The sequence below is a fragment of the Enhydra lutris genome, unplaced genomic scaffold, assembly GCF_002288905.1.
Source record: "Enhydra lutris kenyoni isolate GAN:26980312 unplaced genomic scaffold, ASM228890v2 scaffoldscaffold9, whole genome shotgun sequence".
NCBI classification, from domain to species: Eukaryota; Metazoa; Chordata; class Mammalia; order Carnivora; family Mustelidae; genus Enhydra; species Enhydra lutris.
In genome coordinates, this window is record NW_019154093.1 from 13,845,804 (window position 1) to 13,861,448 (window position 15,645).

The 15,645-nt window shown below is 54.5% G+C and overlaps 1 protein-coding gene across 4 annotated transcripts in view; it reads left to right on the forward strand.

The window, feature by feature from the left end:
- LOC111143674 (protein tyrosine phosphatase, receptor type F) overlaps positions 1-9,226 on the forward strand; it is an 85,790-nt gene extending 76,564 nt beyond the window's left edge. For all 4 annotated transcript variants that reach the window (XM_022497500.1, XM_022497501.1, XM_022497502.1 and 1 more), the window contains 12 exons: positions 520-617; positions 3,351-3,474; positions 3,629-3,804; positions 4,522-4,641; positions 4,923-5,077; positions 5,158-5,443; positions 5,537-5,715; positions 5,933-6,059; positions 6,270-6,395; positions 6,649-6,803; positions 6,898-7,033; positions 7,467-9,226. In XM_022497500.1, the coding sequence (XP_022353208.1) occupies positions 520-617; positions 3,351-3,474; positions 3,629-3,804; positions 4,522-4,641; positions 4,923-5,077; positions 5,158-5,443; positions 5,537-5,715; positions 5,933-6,059; positions 6,270-6,395; positions 6,649-6,803; positions 6,898-7,033; positions 7,467-7,535 (1,751 nt within the window). In that variant the 3' untranslated portion in view covers positions 7,536-9,226. The remainder of the gene's footprint in view (positions 1-519; positions 618-3,350; positions 3,475-3,628; positions 3,805-4,521; positions 4,642-4,922; positions 5,078-5,157; positions 5,444-5,536; positions 5,716-5,932; positions 6,060-6,269; positions 6,396-6,648; positions 6,804-6,897; positions 7,034-7,466) is intronic.
- The last annotated feature ends 6,419 nt before the right edge of the window (positions 9,227-15,645 follow it).

Consider the following 15,645-nt stretch of genomic DNA (forward strand, 5'->3'; position numbering starts at 1 on the left):
CTCCCCTGTCTCCTATCTCCCCGTCTCCCTCCTTACTTCTTTCTCTGGATTCTTCCGTGTCGCTCTGTCACGCCTACTCCATCCACACGCTCAGTGTAGAGACCACATGACTGAGTCTTCCACAGTGACTGGCGCCAGCGAGGGGCAGGAGGGCTGTCCACAGGCTGGGCCCGTGGGGTGGGTGTGTAGCTGCCCCCGACTTGGGCTTCCAGCCCCAGCCGGGAGGAAGGAAGCCTGGTGTCCCTTTTGCAAACCTGCCAGGCGGGGCCCTGGTGCCCCCTGACTCCATGCTCACACGTGCCCCCAGCACACACACTCCCCTCTGTCCTCTCCTGCCCTCCAGCCGCTGTGCGCCCCACCATCCCTGTCGCCGCATGTGCTGCTGTCCCCATGCCACCAGTGCCGACTGCTCCATGGTCACACATGTTCACATGTGCACATCACATGCATTGGGGCTGTCTCTACCGCCCGGCGCCAGCCTCAAGCTGACTCCGCCTTGATGTGCTCCCCCTCCCCCAGGTATGCGAGACCACCCACCCATCCCCATCACCGACCTGGCTGACAACATCGAGCGCCTCAAAGCCAATGATGGCCTCAAGTTTTCCCAGGAGTATGAGGTAAGATGTCTTCACCCCCTGCCTTGGGCAGGGCCCAGGCCTAGCCCCATGCCCGCTCTTGCCCTGCCTCGGGCCCCAGCTGGGGGTGAGGGGCTCCAGGCTGTGGCAGCTGGGGAACTCAGCTTCTCAGGTACTAGGCCTGGCCGAGGCCCTTTCAAGCACCCCAAGTCTGGACACTCGGATGCCTGCCCACATGCTAACAGAGGCAGACGAAAGGTCACCCCTACACACACATGGATCAGTAGGAATGGCTTCTTTATCAAGAACTTACCGCAGGCAAGACCAGACTAGGCCATTTGCACGCATCCCTTCATTGTGTCCTCCTCACGGTACGAAGTGGTACAGTTATTATCCCATCTTACAGATGAGGAAACAGAGGCTCAGAGAGGGGAAGTGACTTGCCCAAGGTTAAACAGCCAGTGCGTAGTGGAACCAGGAGTCAGACCCAGGCCTGCCTGACAGCGTGTGGCCTGTACTCACATAGCCTCACGTGCGTTCTCAGAGCCACACGGGCCATAGAGTGGGGAGTCGGGGGACTCAAGGCCCGCTGCTCAGGCTGCACAAGCCTTCCTGCTCTCAGCCCTCCATGCGCTGTCTGCACTCTGGTCCTGACTCCTACCTGCTCCCTACTGGGGGCTCCCACGTTCCAGCTCCGGGGGTCTGAGGGCTTCCAAGCCACCCAACTGGGGAGGGCTCTGCTGGAGAAGGAGGTGATAAAGGAGAACCCTGGCTTCTGTAAGGAGCACTCCCAGAGGTGGTGTTCTGCCCCGGCTCCTCTCCTGCAGCCCCCTGCTCCCATCCAGGCCTGGCCCAGCACTCACCGTCAATCAATAATGGATAGATAGGTGATTGATGGGCTCGCACAGCCCAACCTGTGAGTCTGCTCCCTCTAGTCAGATGTCCGCTGCTGGCGGTACTTGGTATCCTGGGGTCCCAGGATTCCCCTTCCAAGGGCTGTGGGCCAGGTAGGTTCTGAGGGCTGTGGGCCAGGTTTCTGCAGAGGAAATTGAACTTGGCAGGCAAATTGATGAATGTGTCTGTCATGAGGAAAGCATGCCGCCTCTACCTGTAGAACCTCACGGGGGCCTGCTTTGCCGTAAGACCCTGCTGTGAAGGTTAACAGTTTGTGAATTACACTCACTGCTTTCAGTTCTCTCGCAGGCCCGGAGGGCCTTCCGTGGTCTCTGCCCACACCCGCCCAGTCCCACGTCCTGCATCTTCCCACGGGACCCTGCACCTCTGTCCAGGCTCATGGTGCTCCCCCTCTCACGTTCTGCCCACTCCTCTCCTCCAGCGTGAGCTTTCCCTCCTCTTCCAAGAAGCCTTCTCTGCCTGCCAGGGCCTGCTGTGGGCTTTCTCTCAACCAGGATCCCACAGCTCTGTCACCTTTAACGGTCAGTCGGTCGTCACACTATGGAGCACACACCGTGCTGAATGCTGGGGACCTGGCAACGTCAGGTCATTCTGCTGGTGGGGAGGCCGGCTCAGACAGATAACCAACACTGAATCCGACAGTATACCCTTGTATTAGATATGACAGAACGTGCAGAGAGAGCAGGCCGCAGCACCACGGCAGGCTGAGGGGTAGGGTGTGCTGGAGGGTCTCACAGAAGCAGAGCCTGCCATCCTGTGGAGAGTAACAGGCTGGTGTCAAAGTACAGAGGGCATTGGGTTCTGTCCTTCTGTAAAAGGAGGTGGTAACATAGCCTGCTTCTTCGGAGGATGAGGTGAGGGAATATGTGCGAAGTGCTTAGAACGGTGCCATGCACACAGTGGGTCTGCATGGAGACTCTGCTATTATGACCTGGGGCCCTGAGGACCCCTGGAAGGCACTGAAGCAGGAGAATGACCATCAGATCTCTCTTATCTGAGGATTGTTCTGGCTACAGGACAGAGGGCGTCAGAGTGGGGCGAAAGCAGAGAGACAGGGAGATGGCCAAGTCCAAGATGGGGCAGCCTGGCCAAGGGAGTGGGGAAGCACCAGGACATGGTGACCGAGGGGACAGGAACATAGAGGGGTTTTTGAGGATGACTTGAGGGTTCTGGCTGGGGTTTGGAGATAAATGGGTGAAGGTGCCTTTGACCAAGACAGTCTTCCCGTGGCAAAGCCCAGCTGGGGGGAATCGGATAATCTCTGCTTGGCAAGGATTGAGATTGCAGGGCTCGTGGGGCCCCCCATATGGGGTTGCCCAGGAGGTGGCTGGCCATTCAGCTTCGGAGCTCAGGGAGGCCGGGCTGCAGCTGGAGTTGTGGGCAGCTCCAGCAAGTGAGTGCAAGATTCTACAAGGAAATGAGGCCCCAGAAAGGTTGTAGAGTGCAAAGAAGGCCCAGGAAAGAACCCCAGAGGAGTGCTGTGCTCTGCCTGTGGGAGGGGCAGGGGGAAGGAGAGGAGACAGAGAGGGAATGACCAGGGAGGTAGGAGGAAAGCTGGACAGGGTGATGCAGCAGGTGCCCAGAGCCCTCAGTGGTTTCAGGTGCGGCACAGCTGGCTGCCATGGCTCCATCTTGGTCTGTCCTCATGTCATTAGTTGGGGGCAGGGCTGGAGGGACTGGTACATCACCTCCCCAGCAGGAGCTGATAAGGCAGCCTCAGCTCCACAGCTGGGGGTTGGAGCTGGTGGTGACCCAGGCATAAAGGCAGCATGTGGACACCGCCTGGCAGGCTGGGTCTTGGGGGCAGGAGGGAGACCCCAGCTCTTACCCTGCTCTATCTGCCTCCTCCATTTCCTATAGTCCATTGACCCTGGACAGCAGTTCACATGGGAGAATTCCAACCTGGAAGTGAACAAGCCCAAGAACCGCTACGCAAATGTCATTGCCTATGACCACTCCCGAGTCATTCTTACCTCCATCGACGGTGAGCCAAGGGCCATGCACCCTCCCATCCCTTGCTCTCCTCCTTGCTGGCGGGGGTGACATTTCATCCCAGGAACCCCAGGGGTGCTCCGAGGTGTGGTGGGCTGGGCGGGGGCTTGGAGATAATGCTCTCCTGTGTTCCTTCCTGTTCACAGGTGTTCCAGGGAGTGACTATATCAATGCCAACTACATCGACGGCTACCGCAAGCAGAATGCCTACATTGCCACGCAGGGCCCTCTGCCCGAGACCATGGGCGATTTCTGGCGGATGGTGTGGGAACAGCGCACAGCCACTGTGGTCATGATGACACGGCTGGAGGAGAAGTCCCGGGTAGGATAGTGCGGGGGCCTTCCAGCCGGGAGGTGGGGTGGGAGAGACTCAGTCACCAGGTGACTTCCAGGCCCCCTTTCCTGTGTCTGTCACAAGTTCCCCCAAGGGATGCTCTTGTCTTCTTGGGATGTTCTCATGCTCCCTGGCTGCTGGGTATTCCTGGGATGTGGCCCATTCCCTAGATGCCGGCACATTCTTCCAATATTAATATGTTGTACCAGATGCTGTCATTTTCCGGGAATGTTAATATGTTTCCCAGTTGCTAGCATGTTCCCGGGATGTTCACATGTTCCCCAGATGCTGGAGTGTTCCTGGGGCATTAGCACATCTCCGAAGTTAATTAGTGGAAAGAGCTGCCGTTATCTGCTTTTGCACCGCAAAGCATCGACTGGAACGTAAAATTTACAGAGCTTGAAAATGGCGCATAAATGTTATGGGTAAATTTGGCAGAAAATGTGCCTGGTGCGATCTGGTCATGAATAAAAAATTTTCAATTATGGCCCTCGTTCTCGCAGCTAGGGCAGGGATGGAAACGTAGCATGAGAACCTGTGTGGTTTGGTGAGGGGGTGGCATCACCGATCTGAGGGTTCGGGGCTGGGAGCTTTGCAGCCAGGTAAGCTAGACCTTCAGCCTTCTTCTGCCCCAGTGCCCCCGCCTATCTGAGCGTTTGAGTACTTCTAAGCACCCTTACACCTGCCTCCCTTGTCGCCCTGTAGGTGAAGTGTGATCAGTACTGGCCGGCCCGGGGCACTGAGACATATGGCCTCATTCAGGTGACCCTGCTGGACACGGTGGAGCTAGCCACGTACACCGTGCGCACCTTTGCACTCCACAAGGTACAGCCCCCCCGGAGCTTGTCCCCCACCCGGGCCCTACCTGGAAGCGATCTGAGCACAGTGCGCTGGGGATGGATGAGCGATTGGTGCCAGAACTTGGGGCTCAGAGGCATGTGAGCACCTTCTGGCAACCAGTGCCATGGGCGGGATGACTGGAAACGGTGCCTCCAGCTCCTTCAGGCCACCTCCCATGGCTTCTGAGTTGGGTCAGGCGTCCCCTCCCAGAGCCTCTAGCAGACACGCTTCCCTGTTGCATCATGTCTCCCCACGCTTCTCCCCAGAGTGGCTCCAGCGAGAAGCGAGAGCTGCGTCAGTTCCAGTTCATGGCTTGGCCAGACCATGGGGTTCCCGAGTACCCCACACCCATCCTGGCCTTCCTGCGGCGGGTCAAGGCCTGCAACCCGCCGGATGCGGGGCCTATGGTGGTGCACTGCAGGTGAGCAGGGGGTACGGCGCCAGCAAGGGGGGTTGGGGGTGGGCTGGAGCTCTGCGCCAAGCCATGCCCATGTCATGCAGCGCGGGCGTGGGCCGCACGGGCTGTTTCATCGTCATCGAGGCCATGCTGGAGCGGATGAAGCACGAGAAGACGGTCGACGTCTACGGGCACGTGACGTGCATGCGCTCGCAGCGGAACTACATGGTGCAGACGGAGGACCAGTACGTGTTCATCCACGAGGCCCTGCTGGAGGCCGCCACGTGTGGACACACAGAGGTGCCTGCCCGCAGCCTCTATGCCCATATCCAGAAGCTGGGCCAAGTGCCTCCTGGGGAGAGTGTGACTGCCATGGAACTCGAGTTCAAGGTGGGCTTAGGGGCTTGGACTGGGTCACGGGGATGATACCCCACCCCCCACCCGCCGAGAGGCCAGGTCTGACCAGCCCATCCCTCTGTCTAGTTGCTGGCCAGCTCTAAGGCCCACACATCCCGCTTCATTAGCGCCAACCTGCCCTGCAACAAGTTCAAGAACCGCCTGGTGAACATCATGCCCTATGAGTTGACCCGCGTGTGTCTGCAGCCCATCCGTGGCGTGGAGGGCTCGGACTACATCAATGCCAGCTTCTTGGACGGCTATAGGTCAGCATGCCTGTGACTGCCCAGCACACTCTACGGGGGCCTAGGCCTGCAGCTGGCTAGCCGGGGGCCCGGCAGAGTAGGGCCACCCCAGAAGATCAGAGTGGGCTTTCCTGGAGGAGGGGTAGGCGATCTGAGCGGGACTCCAAGGAACTAGGCGGTCTTGGGGAGACTCGGGCCAGTGGCACCTCCAGCATGTCCAGTCTTCTGTCCACCCCAGACAACAGAAGGCCTACATAGCCACACAGGGGCCTCTGGCAGAGAGCACCGAGGACTTCTGGCGCATGTTATGGGAGCACAACTCTACCATCATCGTCATGCTGACCAGGCTCCGGGAGATGGGCAGGGTGAGCCCACCCCCCCCCCAGGGCCCCTCCCATACCTGGGAGCGCACCCAGCGCCTCTGTACTGCTCTCTCCTTTCATACCCAGACTCCCCTCAGCAGAGCCTCAGACCCCCTCCTCAGCACCTGAAGCGTCCCAGCACTCCTCTGAGTCCTGGAGCTCTCCTCCCCCATCCCTCCCTACCTGCTCATGGGGCGGGGCCTTTGTCCACAGGAGAAATGCCACCAGTACTGGCCAGCAGAGCGCTCTGCTCGCTACCAGTACTTTGTCGTTGACCCGATGGCCGAGTACAACATGCCCCAGTACATCCTGCGTGAGTTCAAGGTCACGGATGCCCGGGTGAGTGCCGAGCGCATATGCCCGCGTGAAAGCGTGTCTCTAGTCGCCTGAGTACCCATGGGATGGGGCCCTGGCTTGGACTGCAGGAGTCTGATGTGACGGTGCTGGTGTGGGGGCGTGAGCACCTCTCCCAGGGGCCTCGGGGGTCAGCATCTCATGGGTGTGGACAGGGGCACTGTATTGGCCGTCCAGCCCGGCAGGGCTGTGGGGTGAGGCATGGGTGCTGACCCTGTTCCCCACCCGCCTCTCCCAGGACGGGCAGTCGAGGACGATCCGGCAGTTCCAGTTCACAGACTGGCCTGAGCAGGGCGTGCCCAAGACGGGCGAGGGCTTCATCGACTTCATCGGGCAGGTGCACAAGACCAAGGAGCAGTTCGGGCAGGACGGGCCCATCACGGTGCACTGCAGGTAGGGCTGACCCCATGGAGGGCTGGGGCAGGGCGGGGGGGGGTGCTGTGGGCCTGGTGGGCGGGACCCCTGATCCAGTGCTGTCCCCGAGCAGTGCCGGCGTGGGCCGTACTGGCGTGTTCATCACCCTGAGTATCGTCCTGGAGCGGATGCGCTACGAGGGCGTGGTCGACATGTTCCAGACCGTGAAGACCCTGCGCACGCAGCGCCCAGCCATGGTGCAGACGGAGGTACGCGGGCCCACCAGCTGGGGCAACAGGGCAGCCCTCACCTGCACGCGCGGCTTATTGTTCCCTGCCCTGCCTGAGGCACTAGGGCAGGGGGAGTAGAAAGGGCTCCCCCTCCTGCAGCTCTACACTGAGCGCCAGCAGTGTGCCTGGTGCCCGGCTAGGGCTGGATAGCAGCCCTCATGGGGCGCTGGGTCTAGGAGCAGAGAGACGTGATGGGAGTGGTGGGAGAGAGGCAGGTAGGTGCAGAGCAGCGGGAAAGGGGGAGAGCTGAGCCTTCAGAGGCCCCTCCAGGCTCCTGGACACCCCCCCACAGCAGACATCTGGGGCTCACACCTGCTCGGGGCCCACCAGCTGCAGGGGGAGTGCCCTTGGCCAGTGCAGTGGGAGAACCCACTCCCCCTGCCTGCGGCTGACCAGCCCCCTGTCCCGGCAGGACCAGTACCAGCTGTGCTATCGTGCGGCCCTGGAGTACCTTGGCAGCTTTGACCACTATGCAACGTAACTACCGCTCCCCTCTCCTCCACTGCCCCTGCCTGGGGCTCCGGAGGGGACCCAGCTCCTCTGAGCCATACCGACCGTCGTCTAGCCCTCCTGCACGGATGCTGTTGCTGGCAGAGCACAGCCCACTGGGCTCACAGCGTTTCAGGAACATCGCCACACCAAATGGAGAGCCCAGAACACCCCTGGGCGAGTGGGTGGGCTGGCAGGCCAGTGCCGTGGCCCGTCTCTGTCCACCAGGCCCGCCCAGAGCCTGCTTCGAGCTCTGTTTCGCTGCCGCGTTTCTCATGCTTCTTCTCATGGGGTGGGGATGGGGACAAAGTCTCCTTTTTTATACATTAAGTGGGGTAGACTGAGGGATTCTAGCCTCTTCCTCTGATTTTCCTTTTGCAAATCCTTAACTGCAGAATGGGCCTCTGTGGGGGTTGAGTTCAGTTGTTTTCTTTTTTGAGTTCACTTTGGATCCTTTTTTTGTATGACTTTTGCTGCTGAAGGACAGAACCTGCCTTCCTCTGTGCGGAGCTGGGGCCACCAGGCTGAGTGGAGGCCCAGCCGTGGGCCCGGGAGGCACCCCTGATCTAGCTGCTCTTCCAGCCCTGCAGACGAGATCCTGTTTCAGCCAAATGCGGGAAACGACTCTTTTTTTGTTTGTTTGTTTTTTGTTTTGTTTTGGGTTTTTTTTAGTTTAGTTTTGTTTTTCCTTCAGAGCTTTATTTGAGGTCCCACAGACAGTGGTGGGCGGGGAGGAGATAGGAAACACTCATCTCCAGTTGTCTATTCCCGTGTGTGTGTGTGAACATTCACAGCCCAGAACCACAGACGTGTCCCGGGGAGCCTGGCAAGGTGTTCCTCATCACCATCGTGTTTGCAAAGGTTAAAAAAACGCAAAGACAAAAAACAAAAAAAAATCCAAAAAAAACCAAAAACCACCAAGAAAAAACAGAGTCATCCCCCTGGCCTCTGCTTCCAGCCCCCAAGAGGGGAGGTGGCCCCTTGTGCCTGGGCTTCTCGGGGAAGCTGCCAGGCTGACCTCTGGGCCCACAGAGCCTCACTTTTGTCCTCGGCATTGCGGTTTGGCGTGGTGTTGGTAAGCTGTGGATCCGGCCGTGTGGCCTTGGTGACTGACACAGGTCAGGGTGTGTATCACACCCCGAACACCTCAGGGCCAAGCAAGGGCACAGCTGGCCCTTCAGGTTCAGGTCAGTGGGCCTGGGAGCACACGTCTGTCCTCAGAGCCGGGGCCGGGTGATTTCCCTCCCTGGTTTGCAGCTGTCTTCAAAGCCCCTGAGAATCGCTCTTTTCCACTCCTTCAGGATGCCCTCACAAACCAATGTGGCAAGACTACTGGACTTCTCTCAATGGTACTATAATCAATCCTTACTCTCTCGGCTTGCTGAGGGGCAGGGAGAGGGCCTCTGGGCAGCACTATCTAGGTAGGTAAGTGGGGGCGGGGAAGGGTGCATAGCTGTTTTAGCCGAGGGACGCGGAGCAGGCGTCCCCAGATCTAGCTAGGCTCAGTCAAGATCAACAATCCAGGGTTGGTAATGTTGGATGAAACATTCATTTTTACCTTGTGGATGCTAGTGCTGTAGAGTCCACTGTTGTACACAGTCTGTTTTCTATTTGTTAAGAGAACTACAGCATCGTTGCATAATTCTTGATGGTAATAAATTTGAATAATCAGATTTCTTACAAACTGGGCCTCTGTCTCAGCTCTTTCTGGAACCAGAGGGGGGGCTCTGTCAGTTCAGTACGTAGGGGTAGATTCTGGAGATTTCCTCCTCCGAGGGAGACAGTGAGGATGGCCTGAGTGTGGTATGTGGGGCTCCCAGCGTGGCTGCTGACTTTCAGAAAGGAGCATCACCACGAACCCTGAAAACCAGCTGCCAGCGCGTGTCAAGAGCAACCCACCAGGGACCCCGGCTCCCCAGGCAAAGAGCGGACGCTTTGCCTCTCCTCACACCACCCTCCCCTCCTCTTCCCTCTTCACATCCCCCGCGCTGTGAGGACAGAGATGGCACACACTGGTGGAGGCTGGTAGGGGTGGAAATCAGTGAGTGAGGACTCCTGTAATCCCTGCAATGTGGCTCCTGGACTCCCAGACACGCAGCAGCGTGGGCTCATGGAGCCTGGCAGCCTCTCCACCAGTGATCCGACCGGTCCTGCCAGCCTGTTGAGCCGTGGAACTTCCCCGGGGCACAGGACAAGCGGGAGAGAGCAATAAGTCAGCAGTGACCAGGCTGTTAGTGCCCTGAGGTGTCCCCCACCCCCCCAGGAGCGGTGGGTACACTGAGGCAGCACCGGATCCCCGCAGTGGGGTTGATGCAGGCTTCCCCTCGAAGGGGATATCAGCAGGATTCTGAGCGTTTCATGGGGGTGAGCAGGGATCACTTTTAAAAAGTGGGGAAAGCATTTCCAACAGAGAGAACAGCTTGTGCAAAGGCTTGGAATTGTGAGACAGATGGACAAATGCGAGGAGAGCAGTTTTGGGGAGGAAGAGAGACGCAGCAAGGAAGGCAAGCTAGAAGCCGCCAGACGCACAGCTGAGGGGCTCCAGGTGACATGGAAGGGATGTAGTCCCTGGGAGGCGAAGTCCCTCTGTCACATCCTGCCACCCCCACCTCAGGCCTTGCCACCTTCCACTGTTGGCAGCAGTCTTCTGGGGGCCGTGAGTGACCAAGGTCTGGGATTTGGGCTCCCCAGCACGTCAGTCAGTGCCTGGTCCTAATTCTACCTGTTTAGAAAAATGACATCATCGCATTGCTCTTGATAGTGTTAAATTTGAGTGATTGTTTACTAAATAAAAGAAGGAACCGGCAAACATCTCCAAGTGAGGGATAAATATCAGATTGTCACTTGAACAAGAGCATGGGTCCTGCAGGGCAGGCTTTGCACGGAGTACTTTAGGTCCTGATCACTAGGCCTCAGAACCAGCTGGCTGAGCAGACCCTCTCGTCTGCACAGACGGGACTGAGGCTGACATGGATTCATTTGTCCGAGACCTCAGGGCAGGTAAGCGCCAGAGCAGGGACCCACACGTGGTTACGCCCACGCCAGTCTGCCCTTCCCCTCTCCCCTCCCCTGCCCCCCATCCTCCGGGCCCCCCAGCACAGTGTGCAGCACCCCATCCGCTCAGCTTCCTCCCTCATCCCACACTTAGCTGATCAGCAAACCCCGAGCATTGGGCCTTCCTCACCCGTTGGATTCTCTGCATTTCCCCTGCTGGTGTCCCCTCACCACCCTCTTGCCTCGACGGCTGCCACGCCTTCTACCTGGTCTGCCTGTGCCTAGCCCCGTCCTGGCCAACCCATTCTCAGCACAGCAGCCAGAAGGATTCTTCCTGGGGGCAGATGTGACCATGTCACTGTCTTGACCAGACCCTGCCAAGCTCTCACAGTCGGCCCAACCTGCATGGGTTTTTAAGGTGGCAAAACCCGGCCTCTGCAGCCTCCTTGCGCCTCCCCCCTTACCCCCTGCCCTCTAGCCATGACGCGGTCCACTCTGTCAGCTTTGTACCTGCCTCACCATTCTGCCTCTCCGCTCCGTACCTTCCCATAAGCTGTTCTGGAACATTCTCCCCCACCTTTCTAGCTGGCTAAATCCTGCTCATTATGTCTCCACTGAAATATTTCCTTCAGAAGCTATCCTTAATCATCCTAAATGAGGCTTAAGTGGCCCTCCTCTGCAAGTAATTTGAAATTTTTTCCATGTAATCCTCACAATACATACAGTGTGGGTCCTATTACGCCCATTTTGTAGATGAGAAAATTAGGTTTCATCCACTTAATTCAACACATACTTAATGAGCATTGCCTATGTGCTAGTTACACCATTGACCTGAACAAAGACTTCCACCCTTGTAGTATTTATACCATAGGAGAAAACATGGAACCTATGAAAAATGACAAATGTCTATGTAGTGTTACTGATAAGTGCCGTGGGAGGGGATTAGAAAAGGAGGGACCAGACACATGGGGAAGTGTGGTAGACGACGCCTCACTGAAAAGATGGAATGTCAAGAAGACAAGCTGGTGAGGGGCTTTTGCCTCCACCAAACACGAGCATCCAGGCAGAAAGAACAGCCAGAGCAAAGGTCCTGGGCAGGAATGCGCCTGATTGTTGAGGCTGGTGCGGTTGTGACACTGTGAGCCAGGGCTGAGAGAGTAGTGGACGATGAGGTCAGAGAGGAAATGGGAGCCAGGTCTAGGCCCTTGGCAGAACCCCAAGTGTGGTGAGAAGGGACCAGATACTGGTTCATCTTGGAGGTAGCATTAAGACAATTTGCTTATGGACCAGACGAAAAAGGTTGACCCCTTAGCCTTGCCTTGAGCCACTGGAAGGATAAAGTTGTTGTTTATTGAGATGGGGAAGGCTGAACATAAGTGTTGAATAACCACCCCGAGGGACCCCAACTGGAACATGGTGGAGTTGACAGCACTGCCGGGTCCGCCTGACTCCGGGGCTCTTTCAACACTGCTACCTGGCCATAGCTAGGAACACAGACACAGTGGGAAAGAAATATCTGGAAGGATACCAAGAGTTGTGAGGTTAGGTAATGTTCTTCATAATTTTTCAAATTTACTGGAAAGAATTACTATTGCTTTAATTTTCAAGAAATTTTATTCATTTGATAGAGAGCAAGAGAGCATAGGGGAGAATGGGCAGTTTAGGCAGAGGAAGAAGCAGGCTCCCCGCTGAGCAAGGAGCGCAATGAGGGGCTGGATCCCAGGACTCTGGGATCACAACCCCAGCTGAAGACAGACACTTAACCAACTGAGCCACCCAGGCACCCCAATATCTCTTTCATTTTTTTTTAAGATTTTATTTATTTATTTGACAGAGAGAGATCACAAGTAGGCAGAGAAGCAGGCAGAGGGAGAGGGGGAAGCAGGCTCCCTGCTGAGCAGAGAGCCCAATGCGGGGCTCGATCCCAGGACCCTGAGATCATGACCTGAGCCGAAGGCAGAGGCTTAACCCACTGAGCCACCCAGGCGCCCCTAGAAGATTTTTTTTTTAAACAAAGAAGAATTCATTATACAATTTTAAGTTTGTCTTTTAAAAAATTAAAGAAAGGGGCCCAAGGGTGGCTCAGTGCGTTAAGCCTCTGCCTTCGGCTCAGGTCATGATCTCAGGGTCCTGGGATCGAGTCCCACATCGGGCTCTCTGCTCAGCAGGGAGCCTGCTTCCTCCTCTCTCTCTGTCTGCCTCTCTGCCTACTTGTGATCTCTGTCTGTCAAATAAATAAATAAAATCTTTTAAAAAAATCTTCTAAATTGGATAGAATCAGAAAATGTTAAAGTCCCCATTCTTTTCCCTGCCCCTGAAATCCCCAGAGGGAGTCACGATTTAGTCTACATCCTTCTGGGCATTTTCTATGAATATACAAACATGTATATAAACTCTTTTTTAATAAAACTAGAATCCTAGTCCTATCTTTCTGCAGATTGCACTTTTTCATTTAAATACATTGTGGACCTCTTTGCATCTCAGTTCAACTTTTTTTTTTTTTTTTTAAGATTTTGTTTATTTATTTGACAGACAGAGATCATAAGTAGGCAGAGAGGCAGGCAGAGAGAGAGGAGGAGCCAGGCTCCCTGCTGAGTAGAGAGCCCAGATGCAGGGCTGGATCCCAGGACCCTGAGATCATGACCTGAGCTGAAGGCAGAGGCTTTAACCCACTGAGCCACCCAGGCGCCCCCAGGGTTGGGAGTTTAATCAATTATATGACCTTCCACTTATACCTCCTGATTTGGTTAGCTATATTATTACTTTTCATTTTTCTGGAACTCCCTTATTAAACATCTATGTCTTGATTTATCGCCTTCAGCAGTGCCTATTGATCGCCCTCTACGAAGAACGAGGACAGGGGCTCACTTCCCTGAACTCCTCCCTCCTCCCCCTACCATTTTTTGTTACTTCACGTTGTCAAGATTTACAATATTTTCTGTTCTATTAGTACAGTTAAGCCTTCCATTCTAGAAAGTGAAAACCGATAAACATTTAAATTGTATGTTTACCAAAAAATCTTTCAAGCACCAATTTCCAATAAGTCTTTTCCTGCCTTTTTTTTTTTTTTTCTTTATTTCCTCCACTTGTGGGTCACACTTCGCTGCCACAGTTTCTCATAGAACGCGTTAATCTTTTTCTTTGGTGAGTACTCCCTTTGAGGTGTTTGCACACAGGGCTAGACACTTTCTGATTCTTGTCTGAAACTATCTTTCTTTTACACTCACTTGCAGTTTTAACTTTGCCTGGCATGGGCTTCTTTATCAAAAAAATTGTTTTCTGCAGAAACCTGAAGATACTTTTCCTAGGTCTGTATTAACCAGTTGTTGAAGGAGGAGAGGTTGTAGGGTGACTGTGGACGCTTTGCTAATGGGTTTCCTTAAATTACCTCAAATTACCCTGATATTTAAATTACCTCAAATTACCCTGATATTTGCCCTGTAGACCACTTTGATTTTCATTTGTCAACTCTGAACTTAAGACCTATCCAAGCTTCTCATAGGAAGAACAACCTTTGACTCAAGTATTTTGGCGTTAAGGGGGCACCTGGGTGGCTCAGTGGGTTAAGCCTCTGCCGTTGGCTCAGGTCATGGTCTCAGGGTCCTGGAATCGAGCCCAGGCATCGGGCTCTCTGCCCAGCAGGGAGCCTGCTCCCCCGCCCCCTCTGCCTGCCTCCCTGCCTACTTGTGATCTCTGTCTGTCAAATAAATAAATAAATAATCTTTTAAAAAAAAAAGAAGTAGCGGTTTTTTTTTTAAGATTTTATTTATTTATTTGAGAGAGAGCATGAGCGAGGAGAAGGTCAGAGAGAGAAGCAGACTCCCCGCGGAGCCCAACGCGGGACTCGATCCCGGGACTCCAGGATCATGACCTGAGCTGAAGGCAGTCGTCCAACCAACTGAGCCACCCAGGCGTCCCAGAAGTAGTGGTTTTTTGTTTTGTGTTTAAGAAAACATGGTTTTCTCGGCTCCCATTTCTCCATCAATCAGCTTACTATTTTTTGGAACTCTTTCTCTCTTTTTTTTTAAGATTTTGTTTATTTGTCAGAGAGAGAGCCCTCTCAAGCACAAGCAGGGGGAGCAACAAGCAGACTCTCCACTAAGCAAGGAGCTCCAATTCGAAACTCCAGGATCCTGGGACTATGGCCTGAGCCACCCAGGCGTCCCTGCATGTCTTACTTTTAAAAATACTCTGGTGGAGGTACCTGGCTGGCTCAGCCTATAGAATGTGCGATTTCTGATCTCCGGATCCTGAGGTACAAGCCCCATAGTAGAGGGTAGAGTTTACTTTAAAAAAAAAGGTACTTTGGTGTATAGTTTTTGGTTTTTTTTTTTTAAGATTTTATTTATTTATTTGACAGATAGAGATCACAAGCAGGCAGAGAGGCAGGCAGAGAGAGAGAGGAGGAAGTAGGCTCCCTGCTGAGCAGAGAGCCGGCTAGATCCTAGGACCCTGAGACCAGGACCCGGAGACCAGGACCCCAGCCGAAGGCAGAGGCTTTAACCCACTGAGCCACCCAGGTGCCCCTTGGTGTATGGTTAATGAGAGTTGGGTTCCTCCCCCAAATTGTTTTTTTCACCCAAATAATTATTTATTAGATCACCTTTCTCTCTGCACTGATTTGTAATGCCTCCTTTTTATCACCCATGAAAGCATTATAAATACAGTGTCTACTTCTGAGTCTCAAGTCTATTTCATTCATCTATCTAGTCAAAGCCAAAACTACTCATTTAACTGTTGTAGCTTTGTTTTGTTACCTGACACAGCTGGTCCCCTCCATCATTATCTTTTCTTTTCTTTTTTTTTTTTTTTTTTCAAAAGTAGAGCTATTCCCCTGTTTTTCTTCCAACCGGATTCTAGATTATTTTTGGAAAATTCCCCTCCCTCAGTGTTGGTTGCAGATTTGATTCTACCTCAATGAATGAAATTGACAGCAACACATCTGAAGAGTGTGTTAAAATAAAACAAAGAAAAGCTGAAGTCTCAATGAAACCTAGAACTTGGGGTCAAAAGCAAGCTGTGTGCCTCCAGCACTAATGAAAGGGAGGGAACGCTGTATGGTATCCGCAGTCATCCCAGTTTCTAGAAAAAGTGCCGTAATGGGGCTC